The sequence below is a fragment of the Patiria miniata genome, unplaced genomic scaffold (genome assembly GCF_015706575.1).
Source record: "Patiria miniata isolate m_02_andy unplaced genomic scaffold, ASM1570657v1 HiC_scaffold_5, whole genome shotgun sequence".
NCBI lineage: Eukaryota > Metazoa > Echinodermata > Asteroidea > Valvatida > Asterinidae > Patiria > Patiria miniata.
This window is the reverse complement of record NW_024037072.1, coordinates 38,658,740-38,675,838: the sequence shown is the minus strand read 5'-3', so window position 1 is coordinate 38,675,838 and position 17,099 is coordinate 38,658,740. Positions and strand designations below refer to the sequence as shown.

Below are 17,099 nucleotides of genomic sequence, written 5' to 3'. Positions count from 1 at the left end.
TTTTGTCAATGGTTCAAGTATTTGTACCATGTGTACATGTACAATCATTTGTGATCAGTCACCACAAAAATGAGCATGAAGCCAGACTTTTGAAGAAAATAGAGGTTTTTATTTCTTGATTCTGCAGAACAGGAGCTCTCTTATGGTACATAACATTGGATCATGAGTTCAATTTCGGAAATATAGACCGACAACTCAATTGAAATTGTAAAACATGTTTTTAAAAATGGCGTTTAAAAATCTTAAGCTGGTATTAAAGGGGAGTCGACTGTAATAAGTATGTTGTCTCTCTTCATTGCATCTGACTAAGTAGCTGTAGCTAAGAAAGCTTATGCCATAATTTTAAGTTAAGTCTTTAAAGTGCTATATTCTCTATATCACTGTATCGTAGCAGACTACCACAGCTGTATACATCTTTGTTCAATAAATGAACAGTGAACTAATTAAACAGGATGAAAGTAGGTTTTAAAGATGTTTGATAGAACCAAAATAAAAATGGAAAAGATAGAACAGGACTTACAAATTAAAATTCACCTTAAATCTCAAAATTGACCATCCTTTAAAATGTTTGGCTTTGCCCCACTGTACTGAAAATGACAATTTCGGACTTTATGCTCATTTCGTAGTGACAGCTCACATACATGCAACCGATTATTCAGGGAACCAGTATCTTCACTGGTAACAAGAAAAACCCTGTTTTTTTAATGGAAATGAACATCAGAGCACCAACAGATCAAAAGTCTGGTAGCATTTACACATAAGAATGAATACAATAGCATGGTAGCAAAGAGAGATGAAGTGAAGTTGGATGTTACTACGAAAGACTACATCAATTTAAACTATATAATGAGACTAAATTGGAAACGTCTGTCATGTGAGATATCATGATTTGTTTCATTTCATGCCGATAGTTAATAGTCAATCACTAATCATGCTAACTCTAGATAAACAGTTTCTATGGTAACAGATCAGAGGAGAGAAAAAAAGAGAGTAATTCTGAGGTTCCAGTGTGCAACATTATGTTATAATACTTTCAGCAGAAAATTAAACTGCAGTTGTTAAGTTATGCAGCGCTTTTATTTTGTTATGCCATAAAATGTCAGACACACGTTCTGTCAGAAGAATATTAGTGAAGAAAGCAGCCCCCTTTTTAATTTGTTTTTATTAGCTAGCAGCAAGAATAGAAAAAATGGATGATTTTTTTTGTGTTTGTGTCATTACCTGCAGCCGACTCACCAGTGACTGTACGGGAGGGGAGAAAAAGCAAACAAACAAACTTGACATGCAGTTGCTAAGCAACCAAAGTGCAGAGAAAACAATGGGATAAGAACGTGATGATGGTTATTTGGTAAAAAAAAAAAAACTCGGTAGGAATCTCATTCGACAGCCTTATCTTTTGATTTCAATTCACAAGGATCCCAATTTTTGGGAGTTTGAAGAAACCAGAACTGGATAGAAAGTGGATATCTCCATTCAACTTTTCAAGTTCATTGAACAAAAATCTATAATTATAACCACACATTTATCATTGAAAGAATGGATTTGATTTTAAATCACAGCACTGTGAATCAAACAACAGTGGAGTTAATGTGAAATGATGGGGCTTGAGAAAACAATGTTTTCAATGGCAAGGGTCAAAACAAATCCCTCAAAAGCATCAATTTTTGAGGAATAAAACTCGGCCAAACATCCTCTCAACAAACATCAAATCATGCAGTGATATCAAAGAAAATCTTGGGATTTTTTTTTTCTCAAAATAAAGAGGCTTCAACTTAACACAAAAAGCATTGTTTAACTGAAAAAATTAAAAAACTTTCCAGTACTGAAAAGACAGAACAATTATAGCAAAGAAAATCTTTGGATTTTTTTTCAAAATAAAAGGCTTCAACAAGCATAATTTAACTGAAAAAAGTTTACAAACCTTTCCAGTACTGGTAATACAGAACAATTATACCAGGGACTTACAATCTATGTAAAAGTGACCAATATATATCATATTTCAAATTTCAATTGAAAATACTATGGTACCCTGACTTTTGACTTCGGATATTTTTGCATTATCTCTGTATTTTGTGAAAGCTTTTTCATAAAAAACACCTCCCCCAAATAAAGGAGTTAAAAGTAACTAGCAGATGCTTCATTCAATTGCACGTCAGTTAAATGGTAAAACTTTTTCTACTTGCTTATCATAATAAATGTGATGTTAATACAATGTGCTAAGATTATTCTTTGGACTGAACAATGGCTCTAAATAAACAATTCAATCTATTTGTAAATGTAATCATTTCAAAGGTATGGCTTTCACTTGATTCTTAGAAACACAATATACATGTACTAAAATCACTGACAAACATGCGTCAATGTAAACAATCATTGGAGGGTGTCCTAACTTGTTTAAAGAAAAGAGATTAGAAGTTGTATTTTCCTTTCATAGAAATCTCCAGGAAACTGATTTCTTACCGGCATTTTCCCCTGAGCTAACGCCGAGTCCCTCAGCCTTGTTGTACCTCTCGTATGCCTCCAGATCCAACACACTGTTCAGAAGAATAACAAATAACGAAACAAACAGAGAAATACATTTCAACTCTGGCGAATTTCAAATAGTTTGGTTGCGGTACACACTGCTTTATGTGATTCGAACCAGTCAGTCGACCCCAGCAAGCTCGGTGGTTGAGTGGTAAGACGTCTGCGCTAGTAAGCAGGAAGTCATGGGTTCGAGTCCAGTTCAAATAGTTTGGTTGCGGTACACACTGCTTTATCTGATTCGAACCAGTCAGTCGACCCCAGCAAGCTCGATGGTCGAGTGGAAAGACGTCTGCGCTAGTAAGCAGGAAGTTGTGGGTTCGAGTCCCACCCGAATAGTTTTTGAATTTTTTTTCACAACTGAACCCTGTTGTATTACAGGGAATGAATAGTCAACTTATAAAACAGGATAAAAATAACTTGGAGAAGTTGAACAGGACTTACTATGAAGCCCGGGAAGGGACAGGGTGGAATTTTTTTTTGTAATTTGCTAATGCGTTCCCACGAATTACCAACTCGTTCCCACAAATTACTAACGCGTTCCCGGATGCACGAGTTAGCAATTCGTTCCCACGAATTAGGAAATCGTGCTAACGACATAGCAATTCGTGGGAACGAATTAGCAATTTTGCGAACGAAATAGCAATTCGTGCGAACGAAATAGCAATTCGTACGAACGAGTTAGTAATTCGTGCGAACGAATTAGCAATTTACAAAAAAAAATCCACCCAGTCCCTTCCCGGGCTTCATAACTTACAGATTGAGGTTCACCTGAAAACAAAAACATCGACCACCCCTTCAAATTTTGGCTTAGCACCACTGTAATGAAAAATGGCAATCTTCAACTTTATGCTCATTTTGTGATGATAGGTCACGTATGGTTTTACGTCAATAAAGGACTAAACACAACATAAAAACAAAATCATTATCTGACCTGCAGGATTCCATCAGTTCAGCGACACTCGTGAAGAACCCCACATCCATCTTATCTTGAAGATGCGAAAGCATTCTCTGAAAGAAATAAAAGTCAGTTTATATTGAGTCATTTGCCAAATGAAAAAGTTAAAAATAGCTTAATAGAATTTAAGCCTGAGACTGTAAATCAAGGTAAGATGAGATGCTTACCTTCAAATTACTGAATAAAATTCAAACTCAAGGAATTCCATTTTCAAATTATCTACAATTCAACTCACAACATGTATTCAATTCACATGGGTAATTCTATCAATTGAGGGCCCAAATTGTGACATTTTTACCAGCCCCTGTTACCTTTGTACTTTGTTATATGCCATTCAAGTACCATTAAGAATGACAATTTTGTGCTTTTCATATTCAACATTTTTTTATCTGCTGTTCATAGTCACTTTTGGAGGAAGACTGCATCAAGTAGTGCATCCAGAATTATAAAATCATAGATGTCAGATGCAACAGCGACAGGAACAAAAGTGGAACCAAAATTTGTAGACTGACCCACTCACAAATGTGGATTCCAAAAACAAATTAACAATTCCCAACGTCACCTTCATCAGTTCCGACCGACACCTTTCTTCAACGTGTCTTAACTCAAGGAAATGAAAATGAAATTCACATAGTGCTGGGGGACAACTGAAGAAATTAAAATGCTCAAAAAGGAAAGGAAATAGTAAATGGTCTTCATTTAGAAGATACATCAAGAAAAGTTTCCAAGCCCGGAAGATATGTACTTCTGTATATTGAACTTTGGGTAAATATGTAATCATTGGTAATTAATGCAATACTTCCCCTCACCTCTTGTACAGCTACGTTGCCACCCCTAAGCAGGGAGATACCAAGTTGTAGGGTGCACATGACCATGGGGCCGGGCTCACCTATTAAACACAAATGGGTAAAACCAATGTCAAAAAAGCAGGTAAGCCTTTATATATATAATTTGCTACCTTTTAATGGGAATGCCAACCACAAGGTTAATTGTATTAAAATTATTACAATATTATGATGTGTTTTAATATTCAATATTTTTTTGAGCTTAAGTGGGGTTTTAGCATTAATTTTTTTTGTGCTCTAGGTCCCCCAGGGCATGCAGGGAGAACAATTCATTGACAAGTGATGGGACTACCCTGGTAAAATAATACAAAATAAATAAATGAATAAATGAATAAACTAAGACCAAGGGCCACTTGAGGTGGTGGCTACAACTAGAACAAATTTGTTTAAGAGGAAGTGCAAAATGTGTTTTCATTTACACATCTAACATGACAACTCTGTGGCCACTTTTCAAATCTCTGCATCATCTTCAGCTTTGGTCCTCATTTACATGTATATCTCTGGAAACATTTTGAAATCTTAATTCTGTAAGAACCAAAGAAATATAACCCTAGCTTCGGACTTGCATTAGATGAGTTGATGTTTCTGTAGCAGAAAAAAGGAGCTACATGTACGTTGAACAGGAAAGTTTCATCTCAGGCGCCTAAAATCACAAGGCTGATGTTCCAAGCCAAGGAAAAATACAATGCTTAGGTTTCAAAAATATTTCTCTGAGAAATGATGAGAATCTGACCATCGCTAGCGCTGAGAAGCAACAGGACCATCTCAGCAGCCCCTCTGTCTGCAAGCCTCCCTTGCTCTGACAACAGGCGCTGCTTGGCTAGCTCTTGCTCCTGTCAAATACAACAAAGAAAAATAACCAACGTAAGTAGAACCCAACTTAAGAGACCTGATTACAAGACATAGTGCAGGCAGATTGGCAAACAGATCTTGACAGTCGGCTAACTTTAATGGACTGATACACATGTTTAGTCCTAGTATCCATAATTAAAATCAAGTCAATCACAAGAAAAATCGAGTCAGGTCACAAGTCAATCACAAGTCAAATCACAATTCATTTACAAGTTATTCACAAGTAAACCACCAGTCAATCTCACATGTCAAATCACAATTCACATACCATGTTTACAAGTAAAATCACGAGTCATTCACAGGTAAATCACCAGTCAATCTCAACTCAATCACATGTAAATCACAAATCAAATCAGAAGTCGATCACAAATCACAAGTCTAATCACATGATTGCAAGTAATATGGATGAACAATGGCAAAGGAGTTTGTCACAGTCCATTTGAAAAGCCTCTTCTCTACTCCATAAAACCAAGCAAACTAAAAAATCTAGCCCAAGTCACGATTCTTGGATCACTCTTTTCTCGTAAGGGACAGATATGATGGACATGATAGATATGATAATTAAAAGGTGACAACAATACTTGTGACCACAGACAATGCTTCCACATTCAAATGAGGCTTTTTCTGTACTAATAAAGCCTCCAAGTTGTGGTGGCCAGATTGCTCCTGCTCTACTGTCAACAGAAAAGTTTCACACGGTTCAACAATGAAAAAGAGAAAAGCAAAGATAAAGTCAGGCAGGAAATGAATTGCAGATAAGCAATCTGATCAAGACATGACTTTGTTGTACCTGGAATGAGATGCTGTCCTCTGTCTCTTCATCATCTTCATCATCATCCCCGCTGCAACTCTGAAATATTTCAAATGGAAAACCACAGATTGTTACATTCCACTGCAGCAGAGAAGGAAAACTTACTATATGCTTGATAAAGAACACAAAAAGATAGAACCATACCCATTTACCCTTTTTGAGATATGGTGGACACAGTATAGGGGCACTATTTGGTTTGGGTAAATTTGGTAAAAGGCAATTGAGAGTGGCTTGTGTAAAAATGGACCGATCAATTAAACTACACTCCATGATGTCTTGACCAATCACAGCAATGAGCCTTGTAGCTGGAATACGCAGTCTGTCATTGGGAGGACACACATGTTATTGCTCATGGAGGACGCACATGTTGACCCACATGTTGTTGCACATACAGGGCGTATGGCATAATCCTGAACGGTTCACTGTTTAACTTGTTCTCACAGGGCACAACACAAAGAAGTTGGGAGACAACCAACTTGCAGTAGGATAGCTCAGGCGTTGAGGATAGTTTAGAAAAGCTGTGGTCGAGTGCTGGAACATTTTTCAGGAAATGCTTGAAATTTCCAGTACATATTCTTATTTTGACAAAATTTAATCAAAAGTCAACTTGCTAAACTTTCCATCTGGTTCTTCATTTATTTTTTTCACAATGTTAATTTTGCCTTAAAATTCCAAAATAAGAATGTACAGAACTCGTTTCAGACTGAAATCAGATGTGATGAAATGTATCAACATTTGTCAGTTTTTAACTAGAGACCATGCAGTCAGGTAGTCCATTTCCAAAACAAAATATAACTAAATGAAAACAATTATTTCAACCAATTTACCCTGCTCATGATGTCTGCATATGAAGCGTACAGGAAGTCTTGCTGTACACCACTAGAAATGAGAGAAGAAAACGGACTGATTAATTCTTCTAGTGTTACTTATATTTTCAGTTCCAGTTGACTTTTCAAGTTTCAAGTTGGAATTTCAATTAAGTTTTAATTTGTGCCAAAACAAGAAGTGCCAAAACCATAACCAGCCAGCTGTTTTGCATTTTCATGAATGTGGAGAGGCCAACATAATGAATGATTTTTCAACTTGAAACTTGAATTTCAACTTGAAACTTGAAAATCAATACAGAACTTGAAACTATGAGAAAAGAAACCCTCTGATACACCACAGGTTCCATCCATTCAAATACTGTTAATGGCACTCACTGTTTTACTTTTATAAGAGCACAGCGAAACACCTCATTGCAAAGGAGAACCAGTTAAAAAAAATGTCAGAACCACTTTCCTGAACATATCACAGAGCTCCTTCTAAGAAGCAAATTTCTTTCTCAGCAAAAACAAAAATTATTGCTTTGCTTTTCCTTTACAAAAGTTTGTGAACGAATATATATTCATTACCAGTACCATCGGATGGAGCAGGGGTATTACAAGTTAACAATGTTTTGTGTTTTCTTTTTAAAATATTGTGAGAGGGATCAGTCATCACCGGTAGCCTTAGATAGGTTTGTAGATCACGGAACGGGGGAAGCTAAACACAATGCTTTGTTTGCTTTATAACATTAACCATCACCAGTACCATAAGATAGGGTGGTGAATACTATTAAACAGAATGTACACGGTAGTCACAAGCAGAATACAGTTGAAGAATGAACCTAACAGGGAGAGAGGTTGCCGTAGTAGTAACTTTCCTTGCTTTCCACCTCTGTGACCTGGGTTCGATTCCCATCTACACCATCGTGTGGATTGGGTTTTTAGTCCCGGACTGATTTGTAATTTTTTTCTGGAATATCCTCCCATCTTTTTTTGCCACCTTCGAAACTAAACACTTCCTCATCATCTTTTACCTCTTCAGGATTCGACCTACGGCATCCGTGCACTTTCGAAGAATCCTGGGTTTTTATTAACAGAAAGAATTTTTTTTTAAATGCCTACTTGTGTTGGAGTCCAAACGACCGGCTGAACGTCAGGATGAGTTGATGCAAGGGATCTCTGCTACTCTCCTCAGAAACTGCTGCCAACTCCTCACCACTGGATTTCTGGAATGACGACCAAATGCAAATGAAAAGTCTCAGAGCTTGTTGATTTCACATAAATTGTTGGATTCATAACGGTTTCTCATAAAGATATCCAAGGGAGTTGATGTAAAAAGGCTTGAATAAGGCTTACCGTGAGATCTTCAATCAGCAGATGCTGAGCTGAGTCTTCCACACTGAGCCACTTCTCTTTGTATGCTCTAAGGAAGTAGTTGATGGCACGATGCCTGCAGGCAAAGAGAAAGAGTGACATAAACAAAACATTAGTATTACAAAGAACAAGTGACATTAACCCTAACTCCCTAGGGGCTGTGCAAAATTATATTGAAATTGGAGGATTCAGGACTGTTAGGGCTATTGTTAAATTTGGAATTAAATAGTCGTATGATCTCTCCGAGTGATCCCGTTTGCTATTTCCCAGGACTGCAACATTGTTGATGTTGCTGGCATCGTGACTTTGGGTGTGATCCCTGGCCATTATGGCATATAAATGTATAATGGTTTACATGGTTGGCTTCTGACTAGAGCCTCTAGAACAAAGACATTGACAAAATGGAAAACTGCCAACATACGGCTAGATAGCTCAGTTGGTAGAGCACCGGAATGGGGTCACAGCATTCAAACCCTGCTCCGGGCAATTTGTTTGTTAAACTCCAAAATTATAATTTACATTTATTTCCGAAAGAAGTGTTGCCAGCGCTTGCAAATGTTAAAATTGATTGCATCAATGGACCCCTTCCCCTGACTTACTTGGGCAGATGGTGAAGTGGTATCATCCTGAAGCAAGCCATGATGGTTCGTCTTCTCTGAGCTGACATGAGCCGCCTCCAAGCGCTCTTCTTGGACAACGGAGGATGCTCCATCTAAAACCCAAGACAAAAATAATTCATAGTGAAAAGGATGAGGAAGGTATGTAATGCTGGTGTTCGCCATTGCTAGGCGCTCATGGTGCTCACTATGAAATGCCCCACTCATCAGCACTGATACAGTGCGATCAGTTCAGAAAGTACTTAATTCTAATACAATATGGCTCATTTTACTCATCTGAGGATGTTTAAACAAAGACACAACCAAAACGAAATTTATATTACCATATTAGTATAAAATGTCAGAAGATAGAATGAAAAATGGGCTCAATATGAAGGTAGAAACAATACGGAGGAGGTACATGTATGTGTACATGGTCCTGTAATAATAGATGTATTAACATTTAAAAATGCCTCAGTTCAAACACGGACATTCCTAATATGTTCATTCCTAATGTGTTCATGAACATGATTCTTCTGTAAATAGAAACCTTCATCCAATTCATGAACACAGTAAGCATAAATGGAGGTCAGTCACACCCGTTAAGTACTTCCATTCAGGAATCGCACTGAACCACATCACTCCAAAGATTTGAATTCAGTATATGAAAAGCTAAACCATTCAGGAGTGACTACGTCGAAAGATTGACTGTCACAGTCGTTCTGTTTACTTGCTTCTCAGAGTCTAGTCAAAATAGAGGCCAGTCGAGATAGAAAATTAATGCACTAACGTTTCCTTTCTAAAACTAAATATTTTTTTGGATTGGCTCAAGTCACTCCTGATGCTCTTTGGTTCGGCGTGGCTCTGAAATGTAAGTCTGACACGACTGTCAACAATCAAAGTCAAACTGGTCACAGTTCTCACCATATGTAGTCTATGCAGCACCAGCGCCATGTTCATGATCCTATCCACGATCTTCTCCTGCGTCATCTCCACGGCATGAATCATGCGATTGGACGCTGCCTTGTTGTACAGATGCCTCTGCCAGTTCTTGGCCGCTTGCTGCTCGGTAAAAAGACCACAAAATGGTTGCAGGATATATAACACTGTTTAAACTTCACGCAACTTTCAGTACGATGCGTCACAATGACACTTCAATACACCAATCCACATGGGCGTCACGAGGGGGGGGCAAGGGGGGGCACTTGCCCCCCCCTGGAAAAGCAAAAAAAAAAAAAAAAAAAAAAGAAGAAAAAGAAAAGAAAAGAAAAGAAAAAGAGGCGCGAAGACAAAGTGGTGTAAATTTAATGAGTTGGGGGGGGGGGGCAAAATGTCCCTGCCCCCCTTTAAAACTGATAAATCGAGAATGTGTTGAGAAATACAAGCATTTTTTGGCAAAATTTTTTTTTGCCCCCCTCTAGAAAAAATCCTGGCGACGCCCATGCCAATCCATTAAGTTCCGCCCACTGGGCATGTGGCCAACCAACACGCGCACCTCTCGAGTACATTTCTTGGTACCCGTACTCATACTCATGGGAAAAAAATGTCTGGTAGTTGTATACTCATGACAAAATACTCATACTCGTGGAAATGTACTCGACTACAACACTGGTCTCAGTGTAAAGTACTTCCCCAGGTTTTGAACTTCATTACCAAAAGAGGGAGCAAGAAACCATGCGGATAATACACACAGGGAAAAAAGGAGTGGATATTAGTATACAGCCCAAAATTGTGCGCATCTACATGTAAGTAATGCCAACTAGCTAGCAATTTGCATTTCAATTAGTTGCGTAAGGCATGGACAACTAACCAGCATACATACACGCATCTGTACACTTGCCTTCCAACAACTTCAAGACAGAAAGAGATTCCAACAGATTACTTGTACATTCATCTTTTCTACCAGTTTCAACAATTATTAAATTTAGATAATTTGGTTGGGAGTATGACCATGCTAAAAAAGAGTTGTAAATTCAGTACACTCTTTGCGCTTTTAAGATTTCCAAGATAATTTCAGGGCAATGCATATCATATGCATAACTACAGATTTGTCACTTTTTTGGTATTTTCTATTTGTTAATTATAATTTGGATTTCTTGTTTCTTTTTCCTTCGTTTTATCTTTCATGTTTTTCTTTAAGGGGAGGGACCCAGTTGGTTTGAACCCCTGGAACCCACTCTTCCAAGAAAGATTCCCACTTAGATCAAGTGCTTATTTTGGGAATCAATCAGGGCCCAATTTCACGGCGCTGCTTAACAGTTAGCAGAAAAGTTGTGCTTAGCATAGCAGAAAAATTTGCTAACCTTAAGCACTATTTCATGGCATGGATGTGCTAACATGGATGTGCATGGAGATTTCTAAGGTAACGTCACTAAGTTAAGCAAATTTTTCCTCTGCGGTAAGCGTGCCTTTTGCTGTGCTTATGCTTACAGTCTCCATGAAATAGACAGAGGCTCTGTTAGCATTAAATCACGTGCTTAGCATCGCCGTGAAATTGGGCCGAGGCCTCTCAGGGGGAAAAAAAACTTTCTACAAAAAAACACAAGAGTGATCCCAACCAACACAGAAAAAATACGAACACTAGCAGCAAGAGACGACCGCCTCGGGCATGCACTAGGAGGGGGCGGTGCCGAAGAGGAAGCGGGGGAGGATCTATTTTTAGACGGACGGTAAGACGCAGACGAGGACTTGGAAGACGCGGACATGTTAGAGGGTCGGCTTCTAGACGAGGCAGTAGTGCAAGAGGAAGATGATGCAGAGGTCTTTTGGGAGGAGGGGTCATCTTTGGATTTAGGGTCAACCTCTTTGTCCTGGACGTGGAGCGACTGGACCAGGAATTCTCGCACGTCTTTCTCTGTCTCTTTCTGTAGGCCAAGGAAACAAGAAAGGAGACTTTTTGTTGAATTGTGTAGCTGAGATTAAGTGTCAAATGATTACAAGTTGAGTTTGCTTGGCGAGCTTCCTTCAACAGGCAAGCACTATTTCTTAAATTAAATTTCAAATCTACTTGTGTCAAAACACTCATTTTGATTTTATTCCAATCTGATAAAATATTGCAGGTCCAAATCCTCCCCAAGGTTTACTTTTTTTACCTTGTATCACATGGGTTTTCTTTCCATCCTACTTGTCTATAACTTTATTATAAATATTTCAGTTTCTAGATGTACAGAAGTCTGCTTAACATTGATTAACAACAAACAATTAAAACAATGATTTACAAATAACGCCTCCAATAAAATTATGTTACGATATCATATCGAGGACCAATTTCATGAATCCAATTTTTTTTTATTTTACAAAAAAAAATTTCTTTTAAATTGAAATCTAACCGAGTATTACAAAACACTTATGTACACTACAGACAAGGTTTTTAATCTTATACTCATGAAATCGACAATAATTTTTGCTCTGCAACAGATTGAATTTTGATAGATGAACCTTTTTTGGCCAAATGTTTTGTAAAGCAGTGTTTGTTTTTAGCAACATGTTCTACTGTACTTCTGCGTATCTAAGATTGCAAAATAAACGTGCCTCCCACATAGAAGCCCCGCCCACACACTAACCTCCTGGAATTTAATCTTCGCCTGCTGCACTAGTTCCTGTTCCCTCGCTCCGTACAGGTTCATCCCAATAGGCAGCATGCGCTTCAGACAGACCACCACCAGGCCAGTCGGTGACCCTTGACCTTCCACCCGACGGTCCCTGGCCGCCTTCAGGCCGGCGCCAGGGTCGTCTGGTGGGGTCAGACCCATGCGTCGGTTGGATGTTGCTGAAGCCAAGAGGGCAGCGTTTTCGGCCTCCATCTGGGCGACGAAGTTCTGCTCTTCACGACGACAGTTCTACAAAGCGATATTCAAGGAATCTATATATTAAGGCCGTCCTTGTTTCTGATAAATTTTCTTTTATATTACAGTTTGTCTAGATAGAAAACTGAATTGTTGGAATATGTTTTAGTAACTGAATCATATTCCTCACTATTTGGTTCGTATTTGAAGACAAGATACATGTATAACAAAGCCAGCATCACGAACATTGCACTAATTGAGGTGTCACTATGTCTAACTATATATTCTCAAAAGTACTGGCTTTTTCAGAGTAGACAAAAGGCTGTGTAACAAGCTAAACACAAGAAAATTCTTCTGGACAATAATATAAACAATTAGTGCTGTTACTTGCAGGTATTACATACGCATGTGATTGTAAGCACAATTTACATCCGTCTCTTTTAATTTCTGTAGAGTAAGGATCTGCTCACCACATAATACTGACTTGACCACCATTCTGTGCTTACAGTGCAAGCAAAGATAGTACAGATACTAAGCGTACACTTCAGTTAGCGAACATTCCTCATTTATGGTGACCAGAGCAGTGAAATGAGGCCCAGTACCAGCACCTTTTGGTTTAGGCCACTACAAACAAGCCATGCAGTCAACCATCCAATAAAAGTGAGACTTACTGCAGATCGGGCCCAGCAGTTGAAGATACTGGACACCTCACTGAAGAGGCTCTCTGCTTCCAAAGATGGTGTCTTTAACCACTTGGCCCTATCAAATCAAACACAAAGAATAACAATACAGTTTTCTAGATTCACATATGTACTCCCAACTTCTCATTTTTCACACACACCATCCTAAAATGCTGTAAAATTAATCACTCAATCGGAGAGACGTTGAGGATTCAGTATATTATGTTTTAAACATGTGGATTTTTATAATACACAATTTGTTTAAGTTAGTTTTGGAAGTTCAAAGTATAATCCACAAATGTGAATGGAAGGGATTTGATGAAAAGAACTTGTTGCTTTAATTGTTGAATTTCAAAGGATTCAGAAGTTGATTTTATTGATTATTTTTGAAGATACTGTTTGACTTATATGCCTCTAACCATATTCAAATGTTACTTGTAAAAATTCTTTCTGTAAAATGTTCAAGATTTTACCTCTAAAACTAACTTATAGATTAAAAATGAAAGCGTATGAACAACCAAATGATGTTGCAATATAGAAATATAATCATCAAACTGCAAAACTTGAAAATGGAATTTTCAAATACGCTCTGTCATGACATACAAATCTCATCCAAAGCAGGCCTTAATTTTGTTTTAAACTTTGGTCAACAGAAACAAAATAAATCACGTACCTCTGTGAGTCGACAAATTTGATGAGAAGTGGGTAGAGAGCATAGATGTCCCTCACTATAAGGTGGTAGTCCTGTACAAGAAAACAGAAAAATAGAGAAAATTAATTATAACAGTGGCGAAATACTGGCAAGTGATGTGAGGGACAGGGGTTCAACTCCTGCTGTTGGTTAGATGTTGTATCTGCTACTGAGGGGTATAAATTATTTGGTAATCTGGATGAAAGTGCATTTGAAGATGTAACGTCTTTCAAATTCATTGTCGCTGCTAAAAGAATATAGTGACCTCTGACCTCTAGAATGGCAAACTCTGCCTCCTCCATCTCGTTGCCTCCCATGGGATATTCCTTCTTGAGGACCTCCTCTGCTGCAAAGACCGTCTCCATCTTGCCTCGGAGCTTGACAATGACTGGCAGGAAGTGGGTCTTGAGTAACTCCTCCTTGACGTCATTCAGGATGGGCTGGGCATTGGCTGGCAAAGCAAAAAACAATGAAAAAAATATTAACTTTAACTCCTGAACTATATATGACTTGAAGCTTTGCTTTGCTGAACACGCACAGCCATAAAGCCTCCAGCATCATCCACAGCCCGTCACTCACCCTCCTAAGGACGGACAGAGCACACTGTCCGAAACGTCGAGTTCTACACTCAACCGACCGGTTCTTTTCCGAACCACACTTCTTCCAAGAAGGGATTACTTTCCAAATGGTGTTACCTGCAATCTTTCTACTTCATCCCTGAACTATGTTTTCTTAGAAGCTTCATGAATCCTCAAAAGCAATTACTGCACATGAATACATGCATGTCAGGCATTAATCACGGCTGGTCAAAACATTATAGTTGGGGCTGAATAGATTGGTCTATTAGACAGACAGAACATGACCATGAAAGTAACTCACCAGCAATGCGTGTCATCCAGGGGGCATCTCCCGAACCCAAGTTGAATCTGATCAGAGTCAAGACGTTCCCCAAGGTGGTGTTTAGATGGTTGGAATTCACCATCGTCCAGTAATTTCTGTCAGTAAGAAAAAAATAAGGGTAGTAGAAATTACTCCCAGGAATAAGTCCGAGTCACTGAAAATCACCCAGATTGTATGAAGAAAAAGAACCCACAAATCAAAAACAGTTTAAGATTTTCTGTTAACACAAGTTCTAAAAGTTCTAAAAAATTTATGTGATGTCATGCACACAATACAAGAACAAATTGAATCCATTTAATTAAATTTTCAGAGGTTCACTTCGGTCACTGCTCATTAAAAAACATCTAACGTAAAGACCACCATCTAGTGGCCGCAACAAGAAACAGCGCCACAAACTGACTGGTGGTGCTTCGTTCTGAGGATGACTAGTGAAACTAGTCGAAACGTAAACGAAACTACGTAAGTAATTGGCTGTGTTCATAGAAAATTCATTTACAAAGTAAAGTTAAACATTTGAATCAGGTTAAGTGTCATGCGAATGAGAGAAAGATAATTGAACAGTAAAAAGACATGTTCTGCAAATCTTCCTATGAAAAACATCATTTATTTTCAAGGGGTTTTACCATCTTGTAAAGAAATTGGTACCAGCTCAAGGTAATATTTCAAGGAGTGGACTACAGAGGGAGAGGAAACACATATTCACCCTTGCCTCCTGGAGATGTTATCGGGACCTTCCATCCACCAGAAATGAAGGTAGCTTTTGGATACATAAACGAAGAATGTGAAAATACAGTCTGATGAATGAATGCAATAATGACAATGAGTACCATACACTGCCAAAAATATATTTCTTATTTTGAGAAAAAAAAACTTAAAACAAGTTATTTTTTCTAGGGAGTGACACAAGAAAATATTTCTAAAAGGCCAATTCTTGTTTTAAGAAACTTGTTATTAGATTTTTTTCTAGTGTTCTTGATTTAGGATAAATAATTTTCTTAACTTTTGTCAAAATAAGAAAAAAAATTCTAAACTTTTCTCAGTTATGTTTCTTATTTAAAGAAAAACTGCAAGAAAATTTTTCTTGTTACAATTTTCTAGGGAGTGACACAAGAAAACCTTTTTCCTTTTCTTGAATCAAGAATATAACCCCTTCATATTGCAAAAAAATCTAGTTTTTTTTCTTGTTTCTTACTCAACTTTTGTCAAATTAAGAATATTTTTTTCTAAACTTTTCTCAGTTTGTTTCTTATTTTAAGAAAAACTGCAAGAAAATTTTTCTTGTTACAATTTTCTAGGGAGTGACACAAGAAAACCTCTTTCCTTTTCTTGAATCAAGAATATAACCCCTTCATATTGCAAAAAAAATTCTAGTTTTTTTTCTTGTTTCTTTCTCAACTTTTGTCAAATTAAGAATATTTTTTTCTAAAGTATTTTCTCAGTATGTTTCTTATTTTAAGAAAATCTGCAAGAAAATTTATATTGCTCAATCCACCTGAAATCAACTTTTCTCAGTTATGTTTCTTATTTTAAGAAAAACTGCAAGGACAATTTTCTTGTTACCATTTTCTAGGATTAGGAATGACACAAGAAAACCTTTTTCCTTTTCTTGAATCAAGACAATTAACTCCTAGCTGGAATTGTAATCTTGGTTGTTTTTCTTGTTTCTGCTGAGGTTTTCTTGGATTCCAAAAGAAAAGACATCATAAATCTTAGTACAAATTAATGAGAATTGTTTTCCTACTACAAGAAAACAACTTCAAGGCAAAGGTATGCATTCATCATAGCAGCAATGGATGCCATGAAGACATTGTGTTAATATTTAACAAATAAAAGTCCTTTGTTTCAGGCTTACCTTTTTTAATCACCCTGTATAGTTTGCTCATTTCAATAATAGTATTTTCACCTTACATTACAATTTTATTTAAAAATTTTATCACTGTCATAACTAGGCCAATATACATTTTTATTGGTGAACTTCAAACCTAGTTTTGAGCATTATTCTCCAAACTTAGATTTGCTTCTCGGGCAGAGCCTAATCGCCAAAATCAGATTAACTTCTAACAATTCTAAAAATCCATTTTCATATCAGTGACTTCCACTTTACATGTTACATTCTATAAAAGAAAAGGAATTGCTATCTCACTCATGCTTAGTGGGTTATGTGTGCAATGTTCAACATGTATTACACTATGCATGTACATACACATAACTTTGCAACTACCGATCCGAAACTTACACAACTTTCAATCTTTTCAATCCTTAAACATCTTCAACAATA

The 17,099-nt window shown here is 37.5% G+C and overlaps 1 protein-coding gene across 8 annotated transcripts in view; it reads right to left on the bottom strand.

Moving 5' to 3' along the window:
- Nucleotides 1-17,099, bottom strand: part of LOC119741193 (ryanodine receptor 2-like) — a 78,034-nt gene that overhangs the window by 33,789 nt on the left and 27,146 nt on the right. For 4 of the 8 annotated variants that reach the window (XM_038216908.1, XM_038216910.1, XM_038216912.1 and 1 more), the window contains 18 exons: nt 15,525-15,578; nt 14,801-14,916; nt 14,194-14,372; nt 13,904-13,974; nt 13,222-13,309; nt 12,329-12,604; nt 11,345-11,629; nt 9,690-9,827; nt 8,769-8,881; nt 8,152-8,245; nt 7,918-8,021; nt 6,817-6,868; nt 5,969-6,028; nt 5,060-5,159; nt 4,291-4,370; nt 3,458-3,534; nt 2,461-2,534; nt 1,222-1,242 (listed from right to left, as the gene is read on the bottom strand). In XM_038216908.1, the coding sequence (XP_038072836.1) occupies nt 1,222-1,242; nt 2,461-2,534; nt 3,458-3,534; nt 4,291-4,370; nt 5,060-5,159; nt 5,969-6,028; nt 6,817-6,868; nt 7,918-8,021; nt 8,152-8,245; nt 8,769-8,881; nt 9,690-9,827; nt 11,345-11,629; nt 12,329-12,604; nt 13,222-13,309; nt 13,904-13,974; nt 14,194-14,372; nt 14,801-14,916; nt 15,525-15,578 (1,982 nt within the window). The remainder of the gene's footprint in view (nt 1-1,221; nt 1,243-2,460; nt 2,535-3,457; nt 3,535-4,290; nt 4,371-5,059; nt 5,160-5,968; nt 6,029-6,816; nt 6,869-7,917; nt 8,022-8,151; nt 8,246-8,768; nt 8,882-9,689; nt 9,828-11,344; nt 11,630-12,328; nt 12,605-13,221; nt 13,310-13,903; nt 13,975-14,193; nt 14,373-14,800; nt 14,917-15,524; nt 15,579-17,099) is intronic. The other 4 variants (XM_038216914.1, XM_038216916.1, XM_038216913.1 and 1 more) reach the window with 3 other exon arrangements.